We start from the raw sequence: 25,612 nt of genomic DNA, 5'->3' as shown, positions 1-25,612 counted from the left end.
AGGTCTATCCATCAGCATGTTGTAATCCTTTCTGTATGATGTACATGTAATTCTGAATCTGTGCATGTGTAGCTACTTAACCATGTTTTGGGCACAATTTGTACCCAGAAGTAAGCTACCCTTACGAAAAAGAAGTTTATTCAAGTGTGCTATTAGTATACTTCTTTTAAACTAAAAATACTTTCAGTCTACTTTGTATGTACTTCTCAGAAATGTACTTTATGTACTTCTCAGAAATATACTTCAAATTCCACCTAAGTATACTTGACTTATACTGACAGAAAAGTCTAAGTATATTTGGCCTCTACTTGTTGATCGAGATATACTTAAAGGTATAATTAAGTATTCTAAGTATTCTTGGCTTGTACTTGGGTTTACTATTTTGATTGAGTAGCTTATTAAATACTTCTTTTTTTTTAAAACATAATATTACACACTGTCTTATAATCTAACATGTTCAAGTTTATATAGTAACAAGCTTCCGGGTGGAATAGTTTAGTAAATAAAATAAGCATGGAACTGAACCTGATCTTGTACACAGCGATAATAATTCCCTTACGAAAAATACGTTTATTCAAGTGTTCTATTACTATACTTCTTTACGAAAAATACGTTTATTCAAGTGTTCTATTACTATACTTCTTTTCAACTAAAAAGAAGAAAGCATACTTTCAGTCTACATTTTATATACTTCTCAAAAATATACTTTATGTACTTCTCAGAAATATACTTAATTACACTTAAGTGTACTTGACTTATACTGAGAGAAAAGTCCAAGTATATTTGGCCTATAGTTAATAATAATAATAATAATTCATTACATTTATATAGCGCTTTTCTCGACACTCAAAGCGCTTTACATAGAAGGGGGGAATCTCCTCAACCACCACCAATGTGCAGCATCCACTTGGATGATGCGACGGCAGCCATATTGCGCCAGAACGCCCACCACACACCAGCTTACTGGTGGAGAGGAGACAGAGCGATGAAGCCAATCAGTATATGGGGATGATTAGGTGGCCATGATGGACAGAGGCCAAGGGGCAAATTTGGCCAGGACACCGGGGTTACACCCCTACTCTTTCGAAAGACATCCTGGGATTTTTAATGACCACAGAGAGTCAGGACCTCGGTTTAACGTCTCATCCGAAGGACGGTGCTCTTTGACAGTATAGTGTCCCCATCACTATACTGGGGCGTTAGGACCCACACAGACCACAGGGTGAGCGCCCCCTGCTGGCCTCACTAACACCTCTTCCAGCAGAAACTTGGTTTTCTCAGGAGGTCTCCCATCCAGGTACTAACCAGGCTCAGCCCTGCTTAGCTTCAGTGGGCAACCGGTCTTGGGCTACAGGGTGACATGGCTGCTGACTAAATACTTGTACTCAATCTTTTGATCGAGATATACTTAAAAGTTTAGTTATTCAAAGTATACTTGGCTTGTAGTTGTGTTAACTCTTTTGATCGAGTAGCCTATTAAATATACTTTTTTTACATAGTTTTTCATATACAGTCTTATGAAACTTACATTGTTTGAAAATATTGATTAAAATATTGATATAAAACAGATATGTTTCTAATTCTGCGTATCTAAATTTTGGGGTTGGCTGGCTAAAGAATTTTTTTTAATTTATATATAAATTATTTATATTTATATATAATATAAATTATATATAAATACATATACAGTATATACATGCAAATATTTCTTGAAAAAATACATGCATATGTGTGTATTTATATATACAAAATAATTATACACAGTACACACACATATATTATGCAAACACAAACTTTTATTTTGGATGCGATTAATCGCGATTAATCTTTGCCCAGCACTAAATTAAAGTTACAGATATTTTTTCAAGTATAAAAAATAACATTTGAACATAGTAGTATAGGCCTACTGCAAGTACAAAAATTATATTACCTGCAGGGGGCAAAACACCTGTTTTTTTTAGGAAATCAGACATGGGCTGCTGTAAAAGGTTGTCATATAAAAATTTAATCTATGATGTCTGAGGATCACAACCTGGGTGGACAACCCGGTCAACAAGCTACTGGAAACTTGTAATTAGGGTCAAAACAATGCTACCTCAAATTCTGCTTTAACTCCCCGGAATCACCCAATGAATTAATAGTCCAGGCAAAGTAGCGTTTTACGACAGACTAATTGTAAAATAATTTTTTTCAGCTTAGATCATTTCTATGAGGTGTCCAGAACAACATACTAAAAGTCCTAAGAAATCCTAGTTGAGGAAATATGTTAAATTCTCATCAATCCGAGATGTGTGCCAATAAGGCCAGGCAACAATACACCCCAATGGGGCTATTTATTTTATTTTACTCCTATCAAAATGAAAATGCACACAATGAAAGTACCCATGAAAAGTAAAACATTTTGTATTACAAGTTTCTTTGAAAATGAATTTTAATATGCAAATGAGCTATACACTAATCAAATATGCCCAAAATACACCCAAATAGGCTTAATTTTTTCCTTTAGTCCTACCACAATAAAACTTTACAAAGTAAAAGTATACATGAAAAGTAACTTTTTTTGTATTACAAGTTTCTTTTGAAATGAATTTGAATATGCACATTAGTGCCACACTTATTGAATATGTCCTAATTTGCATAGGCAGAAACACCTATCATATGTATGACAAATACATCGGCCCAATCTTCATCCAATCATCCTACTGCCAATGGGTGATGGCAATGCTACTTTTAGACTGGCCTCTAACCTGAAAACTGCCTGGCTTGGTAGTACCTGCCAGGGGTATACTATAACCCCCGCTAGTATAGTCTTCAGGGTCACGGAGGCACACAAGCCTCTCCACCACGACAAGGTAGCAACAACAGGGGAGGTTTCTTTTTGGTGTTTTTTATTTTATTTTTGTTTTGTTTTAGTTTTTCTTTAACTAACCTAGATATTGCTGTTGCTAGCTTCTCATAACACTGCAAAGCTACTTTACAAACGGTGGAAGTCTGATGTGTGGCCCGCCTGGTCTGACATACTTGCTAACTACAAAAAGAGAAGCAGTTTTGGTGTCCGGCAAAATTATTTTAAAGAGCTGGAATGTCTGGAAAGTGTGTCTATCTGGTTTTTCATCTGTCTTCTGTGAGAGTGAATCGTTTAGTTGGTAAGAATGACTTCTGCCTGTAATCTCGTAATCTTACCAACAATACTAATCATTTGTAAATCTACCAGCCCAAAATTTTATCTCACCACGTTACTAATGACTAAGATGGCTATTCTGACTTTCTTCTGATGTTATCTGTGGGGGAATGTCATTAGGTAAGGCTTGTTCACAAAAAAATAAAATAATAATAATAATTTAAAAAGCAACTGGAGGCAAGATTGTGCAATCAATTCTTAAGGTCAATATAAGTCTTTTTGTGGCAAGTAACCCAGGTAAGTGTGGCAAGTGACTGTTTATGCATAGGTTAACTTACTGAATGGACATGAATGTGTTAGTTATTTGGCCCCTGTTTTTTCTACTTTTGACTTTATGGTTTCTTGGCCATAAGTAAATGTGGATAGGAGCAGGCTTCACTCAATGTTTATTCTTGTCAACTTTAAGAGTGCTGGCCTAGATAATTAGAATACATAAAGTGGGAGAGAGGCCGCACTATGCTTAAATATATTTAATTTTTATTTGCAAATAAAAAAAAATATATATTTAAAGGGATACTTCACCTCTGGAAAGATGAATGTGTATTTAAAATAGGTCATTTATGTAGAAGAAATGTGAAATTATTTTTGAATTTGGAGCTTTCTAGACTGAGAAAAGCCAGAAAATGTATTTTTGGCTTATGTGGATGAAAGACAACAACTCCCAGAATGCACTTGCTTCGCTGCCCTAGGAGGCCACTCCCAAGCCGCGCCTACCAGTAGAGAGCGCAGTTGAAAACAACAAGGCTACTAGTGAGACTCTGACGCATATGAATCACTCATCCGTCCATAAGGCTAGCTACCACCGGAGCTTGAAATTCATTTCACACAAAATGTCTAACGTTAGTTAGTTGGCGAACTCATTAATGAATTACTCCTCATTTGTATTTCTTTCGAAGTGGTGAATTATTGCATGGTTACGTTACCGGGATGTTCAGTCAGATGCAGTGCGAAACTAGGATGGTTCACAACACAAACGTCCGTGTCCTCGTCTGATTCAGAGATTTCGTCCAGGAGAAATTGGCATCGTTTAAATGCTTTGCAGCAGACGGACTCTATCTCTGTGTTCCTAGCGGTTCGTAGTTGCATAGTGAGATCACCGGCGCCACCAGTCCGCCCCCAGCTCGAGCCAGTCTGGGCTTCTCGTCCGCGACAGGCAGGTCTTCTGCCTCGGCTGCTCTTCGCTATGCGGCTTGTAAAGGTAGCCACAAACACCTGATTCAAGCATCAGACTTCCGAAATCCTCTTCTTCTACATCATATTGAGTAACGTTACCCTCCGCTATTGTCATATCTTCACAGCTTGCTCCACAGTGCCTGTTAGCTTAGCTTCCAAACAAGATGGAGGATATTGCTTTTAGTTTCAGAAAGTGAAGTCCCACCCACTGATCTGTAATAGGCCTGTAGCGTGAGCGGGTCCCGCCCCCTGGAATAATGAGGAGCTAGTGTTTGTAGTCTCTACACTTTTCAATGAAATGTGACTTCCTGCTTATTATGACGCAAAATGATGATTTTTACGTCATAATAAGCAGGAAGTAAAACACTTAAATCCTTATTTCTCCCATCTCAGGGAAAAATTAATGAAAAATCCACGTTTATTATAATATATGACTGGGTTTCTAACAATACAAAGCTTAATGCAAATGGGTGAAGTGTCCCTTTAAGCATAGTGCGGCCTCTCTCCCACTTTATGTATTCTTGGCCATAAGTCAATTAGGCCTAGTGTTGAGCTCATTTGCATATTTAAAATAGATTTTTCAAAGAAACTTGTAAAACAAAAATGTTGCTTTTCATGTATACTTTCACTGTGTGAGGTTTGATTGTGATAGGAGTAAAGGAAAAAATAAGTCCATTAGGGTGTATTTTGGGCATATTTGATTAGTGTATAGCTCATTTGCATATTAAAATTCATTTCCAAAGAAACTTGTAATACAATTTTTTTTTACTTTTTATGGGTACTTTCATTGTGTACAGTTTCATTTTGATAGGAGTAAAGGAAAAAAATTGTCCCATTGGGGTGTATTGTTGCCTGGCCTTATTGGCACACATCTCAGATTGATGAGAATTTAACATATTTCCTCAACTAGGATTTCTTAGGACTTTTAGTATGTTGTTCTGGACACCTCATAGAAATGATCTAAGCTGAAAAAAATTATTTTACAATTAGTCTGTCGTAAAACGCTACTTTGCCTGGACTATTAATTCATTGGGTGATTCCGGGGAGTTAAAGCAGAATTTGAGGTAGCATTGTTTTGACCCTAATTACAAGTTTCCAGCAGCTTGTTGGTTGTCCACCCAGGTTGTGATCCTCAGACATCATAGATTTCATTTTTATATGACAACCTTTTACAGCAGCCCATGTCTGCTAAACCCCCTTTGCCCCCTGGGTATATAAATAGTAAACTATAAGTATAATGTTAAGTTCACTTAAAGAAAACTTGTAGTATAAAACTACTAAACTAGTAGTTTACTGAGAGTACACTAAAAGAGCAAAAATAATATATAAATGGTAAACTATAAGTATAATGTTAAGTTCACTTAAAGAAAACTTGTAGTATAAAACTACACTGTAAAATCCAATTAGTAAACCTTACTTAAAAAAAAGCATGAAAATCGATTGCCTTGAAAAAACCAAGTAAAGTGAAATAGGAATAACAAGTGCATGTCTAGTAATGTACCCTTACAAGAGAGTTCCAGTAACTTAAAACTAATTTGTATAGTATACTTGATCATTTATTTGAGATGTACTCATTTATGCTAGTTGTGTTAACTCTGATGTTTTCTGCATACAACTTGGAATTATTGAGTTGAGTTTACTTCAAAAGCAATCCAGTTTACATGTTTATATAAACCATGCAAACCGATTGCCTTAAAAAGAGCAGGTAAGCTTTACTCCAATAACTTAAGTGCTATCAATCATCTATTATAAATCATTGAGAATAGTTTCACAATTTTACAAAGATAACATTTACAACTGGACAAATAAATTTAAGGCAATGATACAGTTCAAAGGTAAATGTATTGTATTTGTTTTCTTAACAACTGACACAGGGGTGGTCCACACAAGTTTGCATTGGGGTATACAATTTATGTAAATAGTCACTTTAGGTTTTAAAAAAATAAATAATAAAAAAACGGAAACACTTTATAATAAGGTTCATTAGTTAACATTAGTTAGTGTATAAACTAACATGTACTAACAATGAGCAGTACATTTGTTACAGTATTTATTAATCTTTGTTAATGTTAGTTAATAAAAATACAACCTTTGATTTTAATAACGTATTACTAAATGTATATAAAATCTGAATAAAAATGAATATATTTGAGAACATACCCTAACTCTAACACACTCTCAACAAACAGCTTTAACAATTCAATACAAAACAATTACTCACTTTAATCAATAACACTTCGGAGACCAAACTTGGTATATAGAAGTGCAAAAAAAGGGGCTACATTCATTAGCCTAAACGATGAAAAAGCAATGTCTCTGACACACATGTACATTAGAAATGAATACGCTGACAGCATCTTAAAGGGTTAGTTCACCCAAAAATGAAAATTCTGTCAGTAATTACTCTCCCTCATGCCGTTCCAAACCCGTAAGACTTTCGTTCATCTTCGGAACACAAATTAAGATATTTTTGATGAAATCTGAGAGCTTTCTGTCCCTCCATAGACTGCAACGTCATTGCAACTTTCAAGGCCCAGAAAGGTAGTAAAGACATCGTTAAAATAGTCCATGTGACTACAGTACTTCAACCTTAATGTTATGAAGCGACAAGAATACTTTTTGTGTGTAAAAACACCGCGCCATTACGACATTATTCAACAATCTCTTCTCTTCCACGTCATTCTCCTACGCTGTTGACGTAGTGTAAACAGCCCAGTGCTTCTAGGTTCTACGTCAGAACGTAGGCTTATTATTGGCTGACGCTGGCCATGTGTGATGCTGGCCAATAATAAGCCTACTTTCTGACGAAATGTAAACATTTTATTTTTATTTTGCGGCTACTTCCGGCGTTCTATTGTGATGTGTCACAACCTGGCTCAAGGGTCATGACAAAAGAGGGAACGAGGCAGCATAAATAATCAAAAGTGATTTATTTAACAAAAGAGTCACCAAACATAACTATTTAAATGCAGATGGTAAGTCTCTATAACATAAGTAAACCTAAAACAAAATATAGTAGTCGGAGTGATCAGGCCATGGTTGACGTCTGGATTGCGGAGAAGAGAATGCTCGAGTAGTTTGACCAAGTGGAGCTTTATCTCCAGAGGGTTCACAGGTTCCAGGTGCACCACTCACAGGTTCCAGGTGCACCCAATCAGCAAACAGAACAAAGATAATTAACAATCACACAGGGGCCTGTAACGTAAATGACTCTGGGTCAATGCGAATTAGCTCAAGAGTATAGGGAATTTGGGAAATATTATTAATCATAACTCATGGTCATAATTCATAAATCGCATATACATTACTTTATCAATTTTCGGAAATACCTCGTTCTGTAACTGGTTTCGTCATCAGTCATTCGTCCAGCGAATAGATGTAAGACTATCACAGTTAAGAAGGAGTACCCCTGTTTACAAACTCCAAGAAAGTTTATCTTCTGGCCACGAACATAAAACTTTCTGAGTTTATGAATTAAAACTACTCAAGGTAGTCAATATCGAGCTTGTAGCTTAGATCTTTTGATTTCATTGACTTACAAGGTGGGTTTTCAAACACAGAGACAGTTAAAAGTATAAATTGATTTTTAATAAATGTAAACTAGAGATTATATGAGCTACAATATGAACGTACGTAAAAATGCACACAATAAAACAGACAAACATTTAACCAAACAGGAACATAAAACATCGCGTGGTCAGAATGAATAAAATAAAAGACAGAAAGAAAGAAAGAAAGAAAGAAAGAAAGAAAGAAAGAAAGAAAGAAAGAAAGAAAGAAAGAAAGAAAGAAAGAAAGAAAGAAAGAATCGAGAGAAGAGATAGAGGGTAACTTAATTCACAGACCTAAGAGCTGGACACCTGAAATCAGCTTTTAGAGAGAGATACGTTACTTGCAAGATTCTGTGCTCTTTCAGTGTGGTGCTGAAGAGGGGGCGCGCGTGTGCGCGTGTCCGGCTGGTTTGCGTCTAGCTTCGTCTTCTGGGTCGTTTCGCAAGACGATGTAAAGGCTCACTTGAATTTAACGTTACCGAGAAAGTTCAGATCATTTCCCTTGTGGAGGGGAAAGGCGTGTAGGAACTTAGTTGCAAAAGAACGGCAGCTTCTACATGACGCGGGCATGCGTCCCAGAGGAGAAGCCAAGGCCTGTCCAGCTGGTTGCGTTGTGAGGAGACGCGCTGCGCGTGGAGGAGAAGGTCAGAAGAGGGTTGAGAGTTGAGAGTTGAGAGAGTTGAGAGAGTTGAGAGAGCGAGCAAACTGAAGGCTCAGACCTTTAACAGTGTCCCGTGTACGCCTCCTTTTGCGTGGAGGACGAATCGGACCTTCTGATCTGAAGCGGGAAGAGGTTTCTTTGTTTGTGAAGAAACCCCCCCCCCCTTTGACTGTCATGTGAGAAATCGGATTTGAGAAGATTTGCTCCAGACATATGAAAGGTGTCAAACGATACAAATTATTGCAATTGGTTATCAAAATTCAACTCCGTTAGCTGGAGAGGATTACAGAGATATCAAAAATAGAATATAGACGTTGTAGCAATGCAAAGATACATTATTATGCATTAGTATAGGCATTTGCAGTTCTATTAATGTTACAATAGGACATATGCTTTCCTATGGTTTACACACACCTCTTAACACAAAAATTGATATATTTAGTACCTTTAAGAGTGACTTTATGGGTAAAAGTCCTTTTCTGTAAGGGGGTTTCTGTTTCAAAGTCCAGAGTGTGTTTGTGTGTGTGCGTTGGAATGTTGCGCCCCCGTTGTCTCCTTTGCATAGGGCTGGATGGGCTCGGTGGTCAAATTTTATGACCTGCCAATGAGATCGGGTTACGGGATGCGATTCTACTGGGAGAACATTCTTCAAAAACACATTTCAGAGCCAAACACTCAAAGATCATAACTATATGATCAAAACAACATTAATCACACATACATACAGGAAGTTCAGATACAAGTCTGAGTTACACACATTAAAAGGGATGTTAAGTTAACACGAAGGATGTTTGTGTGTGTGTGTGTGTGTGTGTATGTACGTGTGTGTGGAGTATCTGGAATGTCACGAGTCTATAAAAGTCACGGGGGGTCCACGCTGAACTGGGGGGCAACAGACACCCCGGCGCTGGTGATTTAGCCCTTAGGGAGTAATATTTAACCAGAGCTCGTCTTCCTAAGGACAAAGAAGATGTGTTCGACACCCTCATGATTCACTTAATGTGAAAAGCAGCTGGCCGGACGTCATTGTTGCTACAGGCCGTCACACATAAAGTCGGTGGCCGGGAGCCACGGCAAAACAAACCACAAGTAACATAACCCAATATAATCAAAATCATTAAGGGACCGTTCGGTATTTATGGAAGGGGCCACCGGAGGAAAATAGGGGAGGGTCATGTCTTTTTATTCTTTGTTGAGGGGAGGGTCATTCAACTTTTTTTAGTCTAGGGGGAGGGTCACCCAACTTTTATATACATGAAAACAGCAACATTTCAAAGTGGCTTGTTTGGTGATATTTTTTTCCATTTAGCTCCATGTTGATCTCGCGTTATCAGCCCCCCTTCGATATCAGATGGGTCTGACCCAACAAAAATCCAGTTTGGCACTGTTTGACAGTGCGCGCGCACTTCAGTTCGCGCTTAGAAAAAATGCATCATGTCAGAACAGAATGCCAATGAAATGTTTACCCGGCAAAGCTTTAAAGCACGAGCAAATAATTAACTTTTGTGATTGCGAATAAGTGCACAGTGTTCTGTGAGTGTAACTCTACCACTGCATTAACATGTGATGTGAACGTCGAGTTTTACAGTATTGCGACTGAGGCGCCAGAACTGCTGCTGATAGAATGTGCGCTGTAGCACGATACTACCATATTTTAGTTCCATTCTTATTTTGTTTCCACGATGTGTAAGATGTAGGGCTACCACATCTTTAAATTACTATTAGTATTATTTAAGTTAACATAATAAAATACATAGACCTACACCACAAAAACTAGTTGAGGATAAATTCGTTAAAATTGGGCGATTCCAGTGTTATAGACGTAACATTTGCAGTCAAAACTTGAAATATAAATTCTCAGAAAATGCATTTAATACCAATATTTTGGAGTCAAGACATTAGAAAAATAAAGGAGTCAAGACATTAGAAAAATATCAGTCTACACATTAAATTTTATATTTAATATGAGGGAAATACACATGTGAAGTGACGTGACACAAAAAAATCTTTAACTTTTAGGTGGCAAAATATGTTTTAGTAATTCTTCTATAAATTACACTGTGCAAACCAAAAGATATATACCCACCGGATGAATAAAGATCGGCCTCCACAGAACATAAAATATTATTTTTATTTTATTTTTCGTGTTCGTATTTATGTAAAAAAAAAAAAAAAACAATGTTACGGGCGTGACAGTTCTCCATTACGGACATGACTGCTCTGAAAGCGACTTTAAAAATTTCACAGAGACCTCAAACAGAAAGCACAAAGCCTTTCTTTAAAGTGAATTTCGTTTTTTTATTAATTGTATCTTAATTTTAATCAATGTTTCATCTGGATTTAATAAATAAGAAGTAAATATAGTAGAAAATAGATAATCACGGAGGCGCGGGCGAGTGAACTGGACTCTTGTCTCATAAATGAACCGAAACTCAGCGTAAGGTATGCTACTTGCCTCACAGACCTGAGAAATATATAGAAAGCTTGAAATGTCTACTTTTAAACAGAACAATTCAAAACGAAGGAAAACAGACTGCTTTCTGCTTATGAAATGTGCATTTATCTCTGGCGCGTTCTGAGAAGATCGCGACGCATCGTCAACTTCATCTTTGCAGTCGACACAGAAAACACTTTTTTATTAATAAACAATTAAAATGTTTCCTTGCTATATTTGACATATCAATCATTACTTTTGCTGGGTCTTTGTGACAGCTTTTAGATGCTTTATTGGCAGCCCCACCCACATGTTGAACGAGTCACAAACATCAGCACCGAAAACATGATTTTTTTCAAATCTAAAATCAAAAATCGTGATACGAACCGAATCGTAGGTTTGGTCTATCGTTACAGCCCTAGTAAGATGAGAAAGCAAGAGTTTTTGGTTTAAAAAAACAAAAAAAAAAAAACAATGGCTATCTGAACATCTTTGCCAAGCGCAAACCAGTACAGAAGTAGGCTAATCAATAAATTATCGGGGAGGGTCATGCCTTTTTTCACAAACATTTTGGAGGGTCATAGAAAAATGTATTGCTGGTGAAGGGAGGGTCATGTCTTTTTTGACAACAGATCTCAAAACTCCTCCGGTGGCCCCTTAAATAAAAAACGAACAGTCCCTAAATATTACAAAATTACCACAATACAATAAATGGCAGAATATATACACAGCAGAAATATACATTCAACTTCAACTTGCAAACTTCAGACTACTGCTTCCCTCCATTCCATCTTCAGCAACCCCGATACCTGGGAATCAAATTAAGAAGACAGGCATAGGAAAAACCAGGTCTTAAGACAACAAGAACAACTTAAAGCATAGGGGCACGTGACAACGCGTCTGCTATTACGTTGTCTACACCTTTAAGATGTCTAATCTCCAGTGCGTAGGCTTGCAAAAACAACGACCACCTCATGAGTCTCTGATTGGGACACTTCAGTGACTGTAAAAATGTCAGCGGGTTGTGATCTGTGTACACAACAAGTGGCCGCCCTCCTCCAATGTACACCTCAAAGTGCTGCAAAGCCCAAACAAGTGCCTGCGCTTCTTTCTCTATCACTGAATAATTCAGCTGATAACGGTTGAATTTTTTGGAAAAGAAGCTAACTGGTCTCGCCATTCCCTGACCATCCTCCTGTAACAAAACAGCACCTGCACCCACCTGACTTGCATCTACTTGGAGCATGAATGTTTTATCAAACTGTGGCGCTATCAACACAGGAGACGAACACAACAGGGACTTAATGTTCTCAAAGGTGATAAAGGCCTATTGCGCATGCTCTCACGAGTGCCGCTTCTTCTTCTTTGTTTTTTTCTGCACATTAGGCACGCTTTAATGCACTGCTGCCTCTCACTGGTTTAGTAACGTCATTGCATCCTTTGTTGCTTGTTTCAGGTAAGCATCACTCAAACGATTGAGTAACTTGTTATTTTCACCCTGCAATTGACTGTAACTCAACAAAACCTAGTAAGAAGTATGTATTTTATATTACTGAGTAAAGTGTACTAAGTATATATGAGTCAGGAAAGCTATTGGATTTTACAGTGTACTAAACTAGTAGTTTACTGAGAGTATACTTCAAAGTTGCTACAAGTATTAAAATAGTAAACTACTTGTATACCCATAAGTTCACTTGCAGTTCAAATGAAATGTAATTATGAACTAGTTGTGCACTTAAAGTTTACTACTGTTATGCTTATAGTACACTTAAACATATACTTTTATATACTAAAAGTGGGCCAATTTAGTCCCATGCGGTATTAAAATAGTACACTTAAAAGTTTACTACTAGTACATATTGACATTAGTATACTTACTACATAATGTATACTTAAAAATATACTTCAACATTACTTAAGTATTAACTTTAAGTATACTTCTTTTTCGTAAGGGTAAACATGACAATTGCTCCCAAAAACTGCCTTTTAGGGATGTCCTCATTTGTAAATAACAGTATAAAAGTAAAGTAAATAAAGTTGTTTTAAAATTAGCTAAACTACAGATAGTTATGATGTGGGTTAGGTTATAGTATTTATAACTAGCTGTTTATAAAAACGATAAAAGTCTATGTAAGTTCCCCATTTTGTTAAAATCTGTGTGTGTGTGTGTGTGTGTGTGTGTGTGTGTGTGTGTGTGTGTGTGTGTGTGTGTGTGTGTGTGTGTGTGTGTGTGTGTGTGTGTGTGTGTGTGTGTGTGTGTGTGTGTGTGTGTGTGTGTGTGTGTGTGTGTGTGTGTGTGTGTGTGTTCGTGTGTGTTCGTGTGTGTTCGTGTGTTTATGTCAAACAGCTGGTCCAGGTGATGATTACACTGATTATGTGGCAACACGATGGTACCGGGCCCCAGAGCTCTTGGTCGGAGACACTCAGTACGGTCCCCCAGTTGATGTCTGGGCCCTTGGTTGTGTCTTTGCTGAACTGCTGTCTGGAAATCCTCTTTGGCCAGGACGTTCTGACGTGGATCAGTTGCACCTCATTCGACAAACGCTGGGTACTAAAAGAGAAAGAAAGGAGAATGTTTGTGCGTTTAAAGTTAAATACAAAAGGGTCCAAAAGTCTGAGACCACTTAAAAATGTGTAATATAACAATTTAAATTTGAGTGAATTTAAACCTGGAAATTATTTATTTATTTTTTAAATAATGTATTTTACAGTAAAACTATCAACAAAATATCTACTTTAAATCTAGGTCACTACTCAATAAAGCTCCATCAAGAAAAGATCAGATATCCTTGCTTCTATTGGAGCACACAATATGCTTTTTTGGAACATTCCTTAAATATGACTGGAATAACATGGATCACAGAACACAGCCACAATACAATGATTGTCTGTGTTTTTCCCATTAGCTTAGTAATTGACTGTTTACTTGGCCCTGTAAGTTCCTGTAAATTGTACAGAACACAGTAGTGACACAAGTGGTATTTATTTTGTGGTTCTTAATGTGACATTAAACATTGATTCAAGGTATAATAACTAAAGGGTTCACTATACTTTAGTTGTAGAAATTGTAGAAAGGACAGTCCTGTTCACATACACCAATGTGATCAGTTGGAATCACTACAAAATGGCTTTTCTGTCATCTGACTGACGTCACTGTAAAATTAAAAAATGTATTATAATAATAATATTTGCTTAATCTGTTTATTGAACTTTTACAATATTTACAGGATAAAGATACAGGAGAAAAAAAATATATTCTTCCCACTCCACCCCTCAACCCCCAAAAAATACAAATTAAATTAAAATAAAATGAAACTAAATTTAAAAAAGCACTAACTCAATCAATAATTATAGAGGGTGCTAAAGTGCCAACTAGTTTCTCCTTATGGAGAATCCCTTTACCACTCTACAGATAAAGCGTTGTCGGGAAAATTCGGTTCGCGTATCTACCTCGAAGTGATACAATTCTGTATAAAAAATGTTAAGGCCAGATAAGTAGTTTTTTAAGGCTTGGTTTGTTGGGAATTACAAACCTGCGCACATATATTCAAACGCGCACAGGGCTGGAAATGGGGGGGGACGTGGGGGGACGGAGTGTGGGGAGTTTATTTCGAGGGGGGATGGCGTTCCAGTTGAAAGAAAAAAAAGGCCATCATGTGGTCCGGATAACCGTATAGTACCAAAAATGGTTATACTGTATATAGGCTATATATTTTTTTTTTTTTTTTTTTTTGTGGACATTGTAACGATTACTATATTTTATCTACAATATAATAGCTACATAAACGTAGCACAATATATGATAATAAAAACTTTGAGGGATATTGATATTTATCAATGGCATTCTGTAAAATTGGCTGCGCTATGTCGTCTTTTGTTATTGGCCAATGCCTGCAGACTGCAGCCAATGGAAATGCTTCTTTATCAGTGCGCGTCATTCTTACTACTCACAGAACTTCAAAACAGACTGCTTAAGGTAAATAAATAATCTTACCTTAAAAATCGTTCTCATAAATACTCAAATCGTGTTCTTCTAATTCTTCTGAGGTAAATCCAAGGTAAACAGCACAGCACATTGAGCACAAACACAGTCTTCCAAACTCGAGGAAAAACAGGAATACGGTACTTGTTTTTGATAGCGTGGTTAAAACCAGACCATTCTCAGTAGTAACTGAGTTATGGTCTGGCAAAGCTTCATTAATAACTCATTTCCAAAGGGGCGTAACCAACGGACGTTGCTCAAATGCCTCTGGGCACAATTGGATAGACCTAAAACCAATCAGAGCGATCGTCATCGTGTAAAGCCATTTGCTGCGTCCCTAAGTTACACTACGCCATAAAAGTATGTACTCTTTTTGTGTGAGAAAAGGTATTTACTTTTGAATGTGTAGCAAAAAAGTAGGCAAGCTTTGGGACATACTACTTCGTCATCTTTATCGGACGAATCTGTCGCATGCATCCTGTCACGTAAACTGCCCTGTCAATCATCTTGTCACAGTTAAAATCCTCTATTAAATCGAATTTAATTTCCTACCGTTTCGGAGAGAAATGTAGTAGCACGTTCATCTGCCAGTGGGTCTTTCATGGAGACTGTCCTCATGTGTTTGCAATTTGAATATAATAATGCATTTAAAAGTTGAGTGCGCTTCACCAACGGACGTCGCTCAAATGCCTCTGGGCGCAATTGGATAGACCTAAAACCAATCAGAGCGATCGTCATCGTGTAAAGCCCGCCTCAACGTTTCTGATTGGTGCCGCGATTTCGACGGATTAGAAATGGGCTTGAATGAGCTCTTTGCCAGACTACTTGCAGAGCAAATCTAAATTTGCCGGAAGTTGTCTGGGTTTTCCCAGGCTATGTTTTTGAGGTAATGAGTCCGTTAACAGCACGTGGATCATTTGCATGTCAATCACTTGTGCGCGCGTAGACGTGGTCACATTAGAGTTAAAGGTACAATATGCAAGAATTTTTTGCCGCTAGAGGGCGCTACATTCCAAACAACAACAACGGCATAGCTTGATGACGATGTGAAGGAGCGTGGAATGATGGGAACTGTCGTTTTAAACTCCACATTGGATGTAAATCAGTCAGACGGGAATCGAAAAATCATGTTCATGGATGAGGCTAAGTTCTATTTTTATAAATGTTGCGTTTAATGACATGCTTTTTGTGGCGAGGGGGGCGTGGTTCAGCGCGGTCTGTGATGGGAGAGAGAAGAGACGAGCAAGTAGGTCAAGTGCAAATGACGAACACCTGTGTCTTATTGCAGTATTATTGGCGAGGAGAGACCGCTTATAAGCCGCGCTGGAACGAGAGAAAGACTGGAGAGAAAATTGGACGCAGAGGAAGAAAACCGGTGGATCCGAGCTCTCATTTTTGAACTGTTTTGTGCCGTCGCGGTTGCCACAGTGAATGCGCGTTGTGCGCGGCTTTTGTTTGTTTTGCTTTATTTTAATAAAGTACGAGTCCCAGTCACGCTGACCCCTGTCTTCTTCCTTCCTGACTCTTAAACCTCATCACACTTTTATTTCATTAAAAATGAATTAACCGCAAGAAAAGTAAGGTTTAATACTAAATTGGTTATCATAGATGTTACTGTATTTGTTGAATTCATTGTTGTGATAACGCTGCGCAGTTTTACGTGTTCTAAACAATTGTTGTAAAAGTACATTCGAGCATACCCACATCATTTGCCAAAATACTGATTCATCTTTATGTATAACACATGCTATGTTTATTTACATGGCCATAAACACCAGACGTGATAAACAATGTCAATAAACTAAACACAAATCTAAAGCAATAATACTTTCCTTACATAAACATAACTATTACCGAATGCTAGATTTGGAAAATATAAAATTAAGAAAGAATGCAAGAGCAATATATATACAGTATATATATATATATTCTACCAAATTGGTTCACAGTTGGAAGCATGTCAATTTTTTTTTTTTTCATACATTTTGCTTGCAAATTGTATAATATCCAAGGAAAACATGTCTATTAATTGTGCAGTTAATTCTCATACTGTATTTTCAGTTTTGGAATATGTATCCTCTCCCCAAATTTGTCAATAATAAAACACAATAAAAATTATTTAAAGAAAATGCTTATATTTACCTTTTAAAATTTGTTTACATCTACCTTGTAAATATATATTTTTTTATTAAAAAGGTTACAATTACAACAACAATTGAAGTGTAATCTTTCTTTGTAAAAACTAAAGTATACATTTTATCATACATATTTCAAACTTCGAATATAGCCTACATTGACAAAACATACTATATTTAACATATTAGCAAAAATTGGCAAACAAAAGCTTATTTGAGGTGGCAGATATTTTACAGTAAAAATGTGTAATCTATCCAAAACTAATCAACGAAATGTTGTCTTTCATATGTCTGTAACATCGGTCTTTCGTTTTTATTATAAGGAATATAAATGTTAATTTGCAGTTTAATACGTTGCTTATACAAATACATTTTATTTCAACATATTTCAATCGATTTTACTCAGTATAGCAAAATAGTTTGCTAAAAGCAGATCATTTATTCACACACAGAAACGCAATTCAAATTTAAACCGTCTTTTTGCGAGTTGTGGTAAACAGCGCATCTCTTTCGTTCATTCATTCACACAGAAACGCGATTTACTTGAGAATGAAAAAAAAAAACGTACTACATTATTCCATCCGTTGCTCCTCGAAATACCAGCACTTCTGAGGTAAGTTTTCCATTATTATTATTCCTCACAGCGCTGCGAGACAGTGTAGACAACTACACTTATCTGAATAAACTTGATGTGTTTTCTCGAGCTGATATGTGGGCGTTCACAGTTTGTATGGGATCGTCTCAGTCATTTGCGTTTGAATAGCGCGCGCTCTCCGTGGGCGTGGCCGATTATAACGTAATGAGATGAGATGAGCTCGACTGGAATCGCTCTCTTTTAATACAGATTTCACAAGATGAAAATATTTGTTTTTTATATAAATTACTTCATTTAAAAGAAGAGAATTCAAGCTTCATGCCTGTGTCTCTGTATGCCTGTTTGACTGAGTATTCGCTCAGTTATTGTTCATTTTCGGATGCGTTTCAGAATGGACTTCACTGGCAGAGAGAAGGCAGAACTCGCTTCGTGTTTATTTTTCTTTATTTGGCAAAAAGCACAACACTTTGTTTTTATTGTGAGTATACACAAAAATAATACACATTTAACAGAATCAATTGATGTATGAAACTCCTATGGAAAATCAAAGTCAACAGAGTATTTATGAGTTTCTTTTACATTGATAAAAAAAAAGCGAGCTGGTATCGCCGGCGATACCGTAGACCTCAGGGGGTTAACAGAACCAGCTGCAATCGGTAAAGAATAATTATGTACCATAACGACTGCAAGAAACAAGCTAAAGTTTGTAGCTTGATAGACGCTACAACTACAACTTCCGCATTTGTCCAGGACTCCACGCAGTACGAGTGGAAAACGAGGGTAACGCGGATATGACGCAATTGACTGGCGACTCCCAGCTCACCCCTGTTCTAACGCCCCGTTTCCTTGGTTAAAATCGCAATTTTCTCACGATTTAAAAATAGTTGGAAACATTTGGGATATTGTAAGTAATCAACTTAAAGGGGGGGTGAAACACTCAGTTTCAGTCAATCTCATGTTAATCTTGAGTACCTATAGAGTAGTATTGCATCCTTCATATCTCCAAAAAGTCTTTAGTTTTATTATATTTATAAAAGAAAGATAGGCTGTACCGAGTCTTTCCGGAAAAAAACGAGCGGCTGGAGGCGTGCCGTGTGGGCGGAGCTAAAGCTGTGCTTACGCGCCGATAGCTAACAACACACAGACATTTGAAGCAGTTTTACTCACCGCCTGCGGTTCCAACGCACGACCGTGAACCTTTATCGTTGGGACTGCTCCATCCTTAAGCATTAGATGATCTGCAAATCCGGCGTCGAACTGGGCTTTGTTTATAAAACAATCATCGTCGAAATGCAGGGAACAAACAAGAACACTTGCACAACTCCGTTGATGCTCTGGAAAAACAAACTCCATCCACTGGTCCCTTAAACCTGAGTTCTTTGGGAATCTGTGCAGGGTTGTCTTGCCCTGGCAACCAAAAACCCACTTCTTTGGTGACATTAACTTCCCTAAAGCCGAGCACAGCGCTTTGATGGGCGTACTGCTTTCGCTCTCTCGCTCTGGTCTACGGGTGCGCGCGCGCCCTTCCGGGAGAAGTGCCCTTACGACCCATATAAGGATATTCCGCCCCATCTGACATCACACAGGCCCATACTCTAAAAAAACTTTCCGAAACTTGTGACAAACCGGAAGGAGTACTCCTTCAAACGTACAATTTAATTTTTTAAACTTTGTCCATGTTTAGCATGGGAATCCAACTCTTTAACAGTGTAAAAAACTCAGTATGCATGAAATAGCATTTCACCCCCCCTTTAACAAAATATATAACACTGGCCTTGAGATTTTGGGATATTTTAATGCAAAATTCTTACATATTGTACCTTTAATTAGCTCGGACTGGAGAAACTGCACATGTCGTTGCTTTCATACGGATTACTTAAACAGAGAATATTTGAAGAGTTCAGATGCAAAAGCCTCTAAATGCCATTTGAATTTTTTTTATAGAATGATCATTTTTATCAAGCTTGTATATTTAAGTTCAGTAATTTCACTTAAATGATAATTAATAGGTAATCTTCATTGCCATTTAAGTGAAATTATTGAATTTAAATATACAAGCTTGATAAAAATGATCATTCTATAAGAAAATTCCAGATGGCATTTAGAGGCTTTTGCATCTGAACTCTTTATTTGTTTTTTATATGGTTTACATCATTTAAAAATGGAGACTTCAAGCTTTGTAAAGACACATGTTTCATGCCACAGTGACAAGCATTCGCGGAGTTACAGATCATTTTCTGTCGCATTTCAGAATTCAGAACTTCACTTTGAGAGAGACGGGACAACGCATCATGTTTATTTACATTTTATTTTACGAAAAACACAACGTTTTGTTTTTATTATTTGCAATAGCCGACCCCAGGGGGTTAAATGAAACATAAAATAAATAATTTATATAATTTAGTTATTATAGATTATAAAGGTTTTTAAACATCTGAAAGGTCATCTAAAGCCAGATGACCTCTATTTATTTATTTTTTCAAAATAGAGTCCGCCCAGTGAATTTTGCCCATTTCCACCACTGAACGCGCATACCAATAGACTGAACTCGTAATACGCATGTGCACACCATCAGCGTTCTCACAGGTTTCGCGTTTAAAGTCTGTGTAGAGTTTCCTGTTAAAACGGTGTTGTGTTAATAACTAATGACCGTTGCGACAGAAGTGAATCAATCAAATTAACTTTAGCTGGAAAATAACTTTATTCAAGAACTGCTATAAAACCAAAACAATCTCTGTTACTTTAAACTATCCTTGTATCTCTGTAAAGTCACTTTGGAACAATCTACATTGTTAAAAGCGCTATATAAATGAAGATGACTTGACTGACTAGAGTGTAATGCAAAGTATGTCAATCGTGTATGTTGAATCATTAAAGTTTAGAAATAAAATAATTTAGCCATATATTCAGTGTACACACATATATTGACAAACAAAACCTTAAAAATATAAAGTACACAGATGTCCACACATACATGTGACCTATATAATCACACACTCCTGAACAGATTCAAGCCACAATCATAATAACATCTTGATGCTTAGGTTGACAGACTAGAAGTACTATATATTTTAGAAAAAAAGATAATGAACGTTTAAAAAAAAAAAAAAAATTTTATTAATGAAGCTTATTACATCTCGCAGAAATTCATTGAAAGATGGAGGGGAATTTTGTTTCCATAGCCAAGTACACCTGGCTGCAGCCTGCAGATCGGGACGGAGCTGCATGTGTCGCTCTGCCCCAAACTTACTCTGATTGGCACATTCGTCTAGGCATACATGATATAAAATGTGTTCGTAGTTGGTGTAGCTCAGAGTAGTGCATGGACTGATGAGCGAATGTCATCAATCAAGTTACAAAACTGTTAAAGAGTGTCAGGATAAACAGAGGACCCAAGAGTTTAGGCAGGTACAGAAACAAAGTTTAATAGAAAAGGGAACAAAAGCAGTCTGCCGTCGGGCGGACGCAGAACTAGTAAACACAAAAGTCGATAACTTGGCTGGTGAAACACAACACCAGAGGTCCCCGAGTTTGGTAACAGCGGTCAGCGAGGATGACAGTCTTAGGCCAGTAGTTGCTGATATGCAGGTAGCGGTGAGGTTGGAGACCACGAGCAGCAGGATGGCTGGGCAGAGAACAGTCTAAACAAACAAGCAGACTGGACAAGACAAGGTTCTCCAGAAGTGGATTAGCTGAGTTGAAGGTAACTGCTGATAGTACAGGAATGAGCCTAACAAACCAACAATAATAACCCGAATTACAGGTTTAATGCAAGATACATGGAATATAGGGTGGAAGCAGCGTAGATCATGAGACAATTTGAGTTCAACAACTACCGGACTAAGAACCTTAACGATGGGAAAAGGTCCAATGAAACGAGGTGCTAACTTGCGGGAGGCAAGTTAAGGGTGGAAAGCCACACCTTCTGGCCGCTAACATATCTAGGAGCCCTGACGCAATGTCGATTGGCGGCGCGGCGAGTGTGTGCTCTGGAGCGACAAAGGGCAGTTTGCACCCTTCTCCAGGTACGTTTGCACCGTTGAATAAACGCTTGCATCGAGGGAACGGAGGCCTCGGAATCCTGAGACGAGACTAAGGCCTCGGAATCCCCCTCCAACCACTGACGCCAGTCCCCCAAGGCTAAACGGATAGCCAGGAGTTTGCAGTTACTCACGTCATAATTGTGTTCTGTGGGTGAGAGTCGATGAAAAAAGAATGCGCATGGATGAACCTTATCGTCGAGCGGAGATCACTGTGAAAGCACCGCCCCCTCGCCTATATCTGAAGAATCCACTTTGATGATGAATTGTCTCTTTTTAGGAGTGATTCAAATCGGTGTGGTGGTGAATAGAGTCTTGAGGCGCTCAAAAGCGGTCTGGGTCACTTCGGACCAAGCGAAACGAGACTTGACCGAAGTGAGCGCTGTCAGGGGGGCGGCAAGAGGTGTATTAAACGCTGTTTTCCACTCGTCTCCCTCCTTTATGCGTACTAAATGATACGCGTTGCGGAGATCCAACTTTGTGAAAATCTTTGCTCCCTGCAAGATCTCGAACCTGTCGGTTAGCAAGGAAACCACAAAGGCAACTCTGGCGCAGTCCTCAGCATAAGTGGTGGGCTGAAGGTAAAACACAACTTCACATTGCGTTAGGAAGGCGCGACATTCAGTGGGCTCACCCGCATAACACGGTGGGTTGTTGATCCTGGGTTCGGGGGAATTCTGAATCCTCTGGGGTGTCGGTGGGTCCAGACAATAGTGGTGAAACTGCGTGGATAAATCAGTCACCTGCGCAGCCAGGCTCTCCACTGCATGTCTGGCAGCAGATAATTCCTCTGCCCAGCATGGCTCCCTGTACCTCGACCGCAGCACGAAAGGCACCGCAGCACCGCTTCCTTCGCTGGGTCCATGATGGCCAGATTATTCTGTCAGCGCAAGCACTGATTGCGATGATGATCAACTGGGGAAAGTGGTAGGAACGAAGGGAGAAAGGGAGAGAGAGAGAGAGAGAGAGAGAGAGAGAGAGAGAGAGAGAGAGAGAGAGAGAGAGATCAACACTGGTTCATGACAAAGATAGGTGTCTAATGCCACATAAATAAGATAGAGTTTAAATAGTTTGAGCTCAGTCTAGCACACTTAATCTGAGAATCTGAGAAAAGTTTTTTGTTAACTCTCTTTGTACGTATCATTGAATCAGAGTTGTTAGCTACTGCAAGTTTAATCTTCTAGATCAGTCGAATTCACAAATGAATGTCATTTAGTGTGAACCAGTGATTTAAAAGAATCAGTTCAAAAAATGTGGTCATGAAACTGTTCTCGGAGATCTCGATTTAATACTTCATAAAGTGAATCACAATATTTGACCATGGGGCTGTGAGATTTTATGATACAATTTGAGCAAAAAATTATTTGAAATGTGATGTTTTCAAATCTAATTTTGGCTGCACCTGAAATGGAAACATTGCTTATTCAAGGACGTGCATTTATTGCATGGACTTAGCAAAAACATAATGTAAAAACATAATGTAACATTATATAAAAATACTTAATGCTTTTAAGCTGAATTCATTAAACTGTTTGCTGAAATAACCACAACATTAACAACGGCACTGAAATAAAAACAGGCTGTTTATCTGTCAGTCAGATGCACATGAAAATTGCGTTCATTACTATAGCAACAGACTTCAGGCGCTTTCTTTCTGAATCGTGGCAGGTACAGATAAAAAGTTCTCGATTTCGTCACTTTAAAATAACGAGGAACAGGTTCTTTTTCTGAAATAAGGTGTAACACCTTCTGTAACTATAAGTATGTCTTGTCTTGTTACTGATAATGATACTGATACGTCCTTTTCATTTCCTTTCTCATACTATGGTGATAAGAAATAATCAAAATGATAAATAAATAATTTAGCCTAATTCATAATTCATTCTTCTAACTGAAGACCTGACCCTCCTGCTGTGGATAATCAACCAATTCCTTTTTTTTAAATGTTGTGGGGTCGTTCGTGGGTTAGTCTAAAGACCAGCTTAATTTACTAAAACAATAATTTCAGGGACATTGCGAGTTACAGGCTAATGAAGGCTTTGTGAAACCGCACAGCTTTTCCAGTTTTTTTTTAATTACATACTCCTTCCTACACCAACTATGAACACATTTTCTATCATGTATGAAAGACGATGGAGCCAATCAGAGTAGGTATGGGGGTGCATCTGCAGGCTGCAGCCAGGTCCTTTTCTCCATAGCTGGAGAAATCTCCATTACTGTCCTGTGGGACATTCTGTTTTCAAGGGGTCAATTGTATGACTAAAGTTTAGTCTAAATCTCTATAAAAAGCCAGTTATACACTGGCTCCTAACATCTAAACTTTGACCCCCTGATAGGTGACTTGATCCCACGTCATCAGCAGGTGTTCCGGTCCAATGTCTTCTTTAGCGGAGTCAGCATCCCCGAGCCTGATACCATGGTAACATAAATACCTACACTTAAAAAAATATATAATTGTGAAAGGTAACTAAATTTGATATTGTTGTTGTTATAGGAGCCGCTAGAGAAAAGGTTTCATGATGTTTCTCCTCATGCTATTACTGTGATGAAGGTGAGATGTCAATACAGACATAAGTATCATATACCACTTTTTCGCAGACAGTGACATTCTTGACCTCTGCCAAAGGTCGCAGCCTAATTGGTAAACATCATGAATGGCAGTCAAACAGTAGAGCATGACACTAACAATGCCTAGATCAGAAGACTGATTTCCAAGGAATGCATGAATTGATTAAATGTACATCTTGAATGAAATGTAAGTCATTTATAAAAAGCATCTACGGAATACATAAATGTAAATGCATAACATGAGAGAGTTAATAGTAACAGAATAAAAAAAAATGGGTAAATTGAGGATAATATCCTCACTAAGTTCTGCTCTCAAAATCATTATGGTTACGCACGTAACCCTGGTTCCCTGAGATTACTGGAATGAGCATTGCGTCTGCTTTTAGCTTGAAGAACAGGGATGTCCAAGTTATAAAATCTGATAAATGTGGATGGCAAGGACAACCTCGTCACACAGATATCTGCGATGGAGATTCCACAATCCATCTGAAAAGTCTGCTTTGAGACTGGAAGTCCTTTGCTGCAGCCTCCGAAGCAAACAAACAGCTGCTCTGATTGCCGAAACTGGCCTGAGCGCTCGATATACACTCTCAAGGCCCTTGCGGGACAGAGTGGATGGGGTGCCTGATCACTTTCTGCGAGCAGCAGAGCTAACAGCGCTATCACCTACATTCTGAACAGGGTGGAGAGCACTTTTGGCACATACCCTTTTTTTGGCCAGTAATGTCGTTGGTGCCGAAATCAAGGCAGGAAGTTTCGACAGATAGAGCCTGCAAATCACCAACGCGGTTGACTGACGCTAGCAGACTCACTGAGCGGAGGTTCGTTCGTGTTCGTGCCCATAAGAGAAGCCGGTTCGCCAATCTGTGAAGAGGGCAAGACCGGGTACCTCCTTGGTGGTTTAGGAATGCAACACCGTCCTGTTGTCCGAGCGGACCAGGACATGATGGCGCCTGAGTTCTGTCATGAACTCCTTCAAGGCCAAAATTAACCACCATAATTTAATTGTGTTTACCGCACATACCCTTTTTTTGGCCAGTAATGTCGTTGGTGCCGAAATCAAGACAGGAAGTTTCGACAGATAGAGCCTGCAAATCACCAACGCGGTTGACTGACGCTAGCAGACTCACTGAGCGGAGGTTCGTTTGTGTTCGTGCACATAAGAGAAGCCGGTTCGCCAATCTGTGAAGAGGGCAAGACCGGGTACCTCCTTGGTGGTTTAGGAATGCAACACCGTCCTGTTGTCCGAGCGGACCAGGACATGATGGCGCCTGAGTTCTGTCATGAACTCC

General features: G+C 38.3%; 1 protein-coding gene and 2 long non-coding RNA genes across 8 annotated transcripts in view; 1 reads left to right on the top strand and 2 right to left on the bottom strand.

Annotated features, from left to right (window-relative positions):
* LOC309506814 overlaps nucleotides 1-25,612 on the bottom strand; it is a 360,589-nt gene that overhangs the window by 100,643 nt on the left and 234,334 nt on the right. The gene's annotated exons all lie outside the window — the stretch shown is intronic.
* LOC309506744 (cyclin-dependent kinase-like 1) overlaps nucleotides 1-25,612 on the top strand; it is a 115,668-nt gene that overhangs the window by 5,050 nt on the left and 85,006 nt on the right. For 5 of the 6 annotated variants that reach the window (XM_082180693.1, XM_082180690.1, XM_082180691.1 and 2 more), the window contains 3 exons: nucleotides 13,348-13,548; nucleotides 24,089-24,171; nucleotides 24,247-24,303. In XM_082180693.1, the coding sequence (XP_082036819.1) occupies nucleotides 13,348-13,548; nucleotides 24,089-24,171; nucleotides 24,247-24,303 (341 nt within the window). The remainder of the gene's footprint in view (nucleotides 1-13,347; nucleotides 13,549-24,088; nucleotides 24,172-24,246; nucleotides 24,304-25,612) is intronic. The other variant, XM_082180694.1, reaches the window with a different exon arrangement.
* LOC309506816 lies at nucleotides 814-9,323 on the bottom strand. The gene is made up of 2 exons (XR_014208936.1): nucleotides 8,901-9,323; nucleotides 814-1,390 (listed from the first exon to the last, which is right to left on the bottom strand). It is a non-coding gene; the product is annotated as an uncharacterized lncRNA (long non-coding RNA).

The sequence above is a fragment of the Leuciscus leuciscus genome, assembly GCF_965113295.1.
Source record: "Leuciscus leuciscus genome assembly, chromosome: 9".
NCBI classification, from domain to species: Eukaryota; Metazoa; Chordata; class Actinopteri; order Cypriniformes; family Leuciscidae; genus Leuciscus; species Leuciscus leuciscus.
Note: the sequence above shows the minus strand (reverse complement) of the source record. Positions and strands in the feature narration are given on the sequence as shown.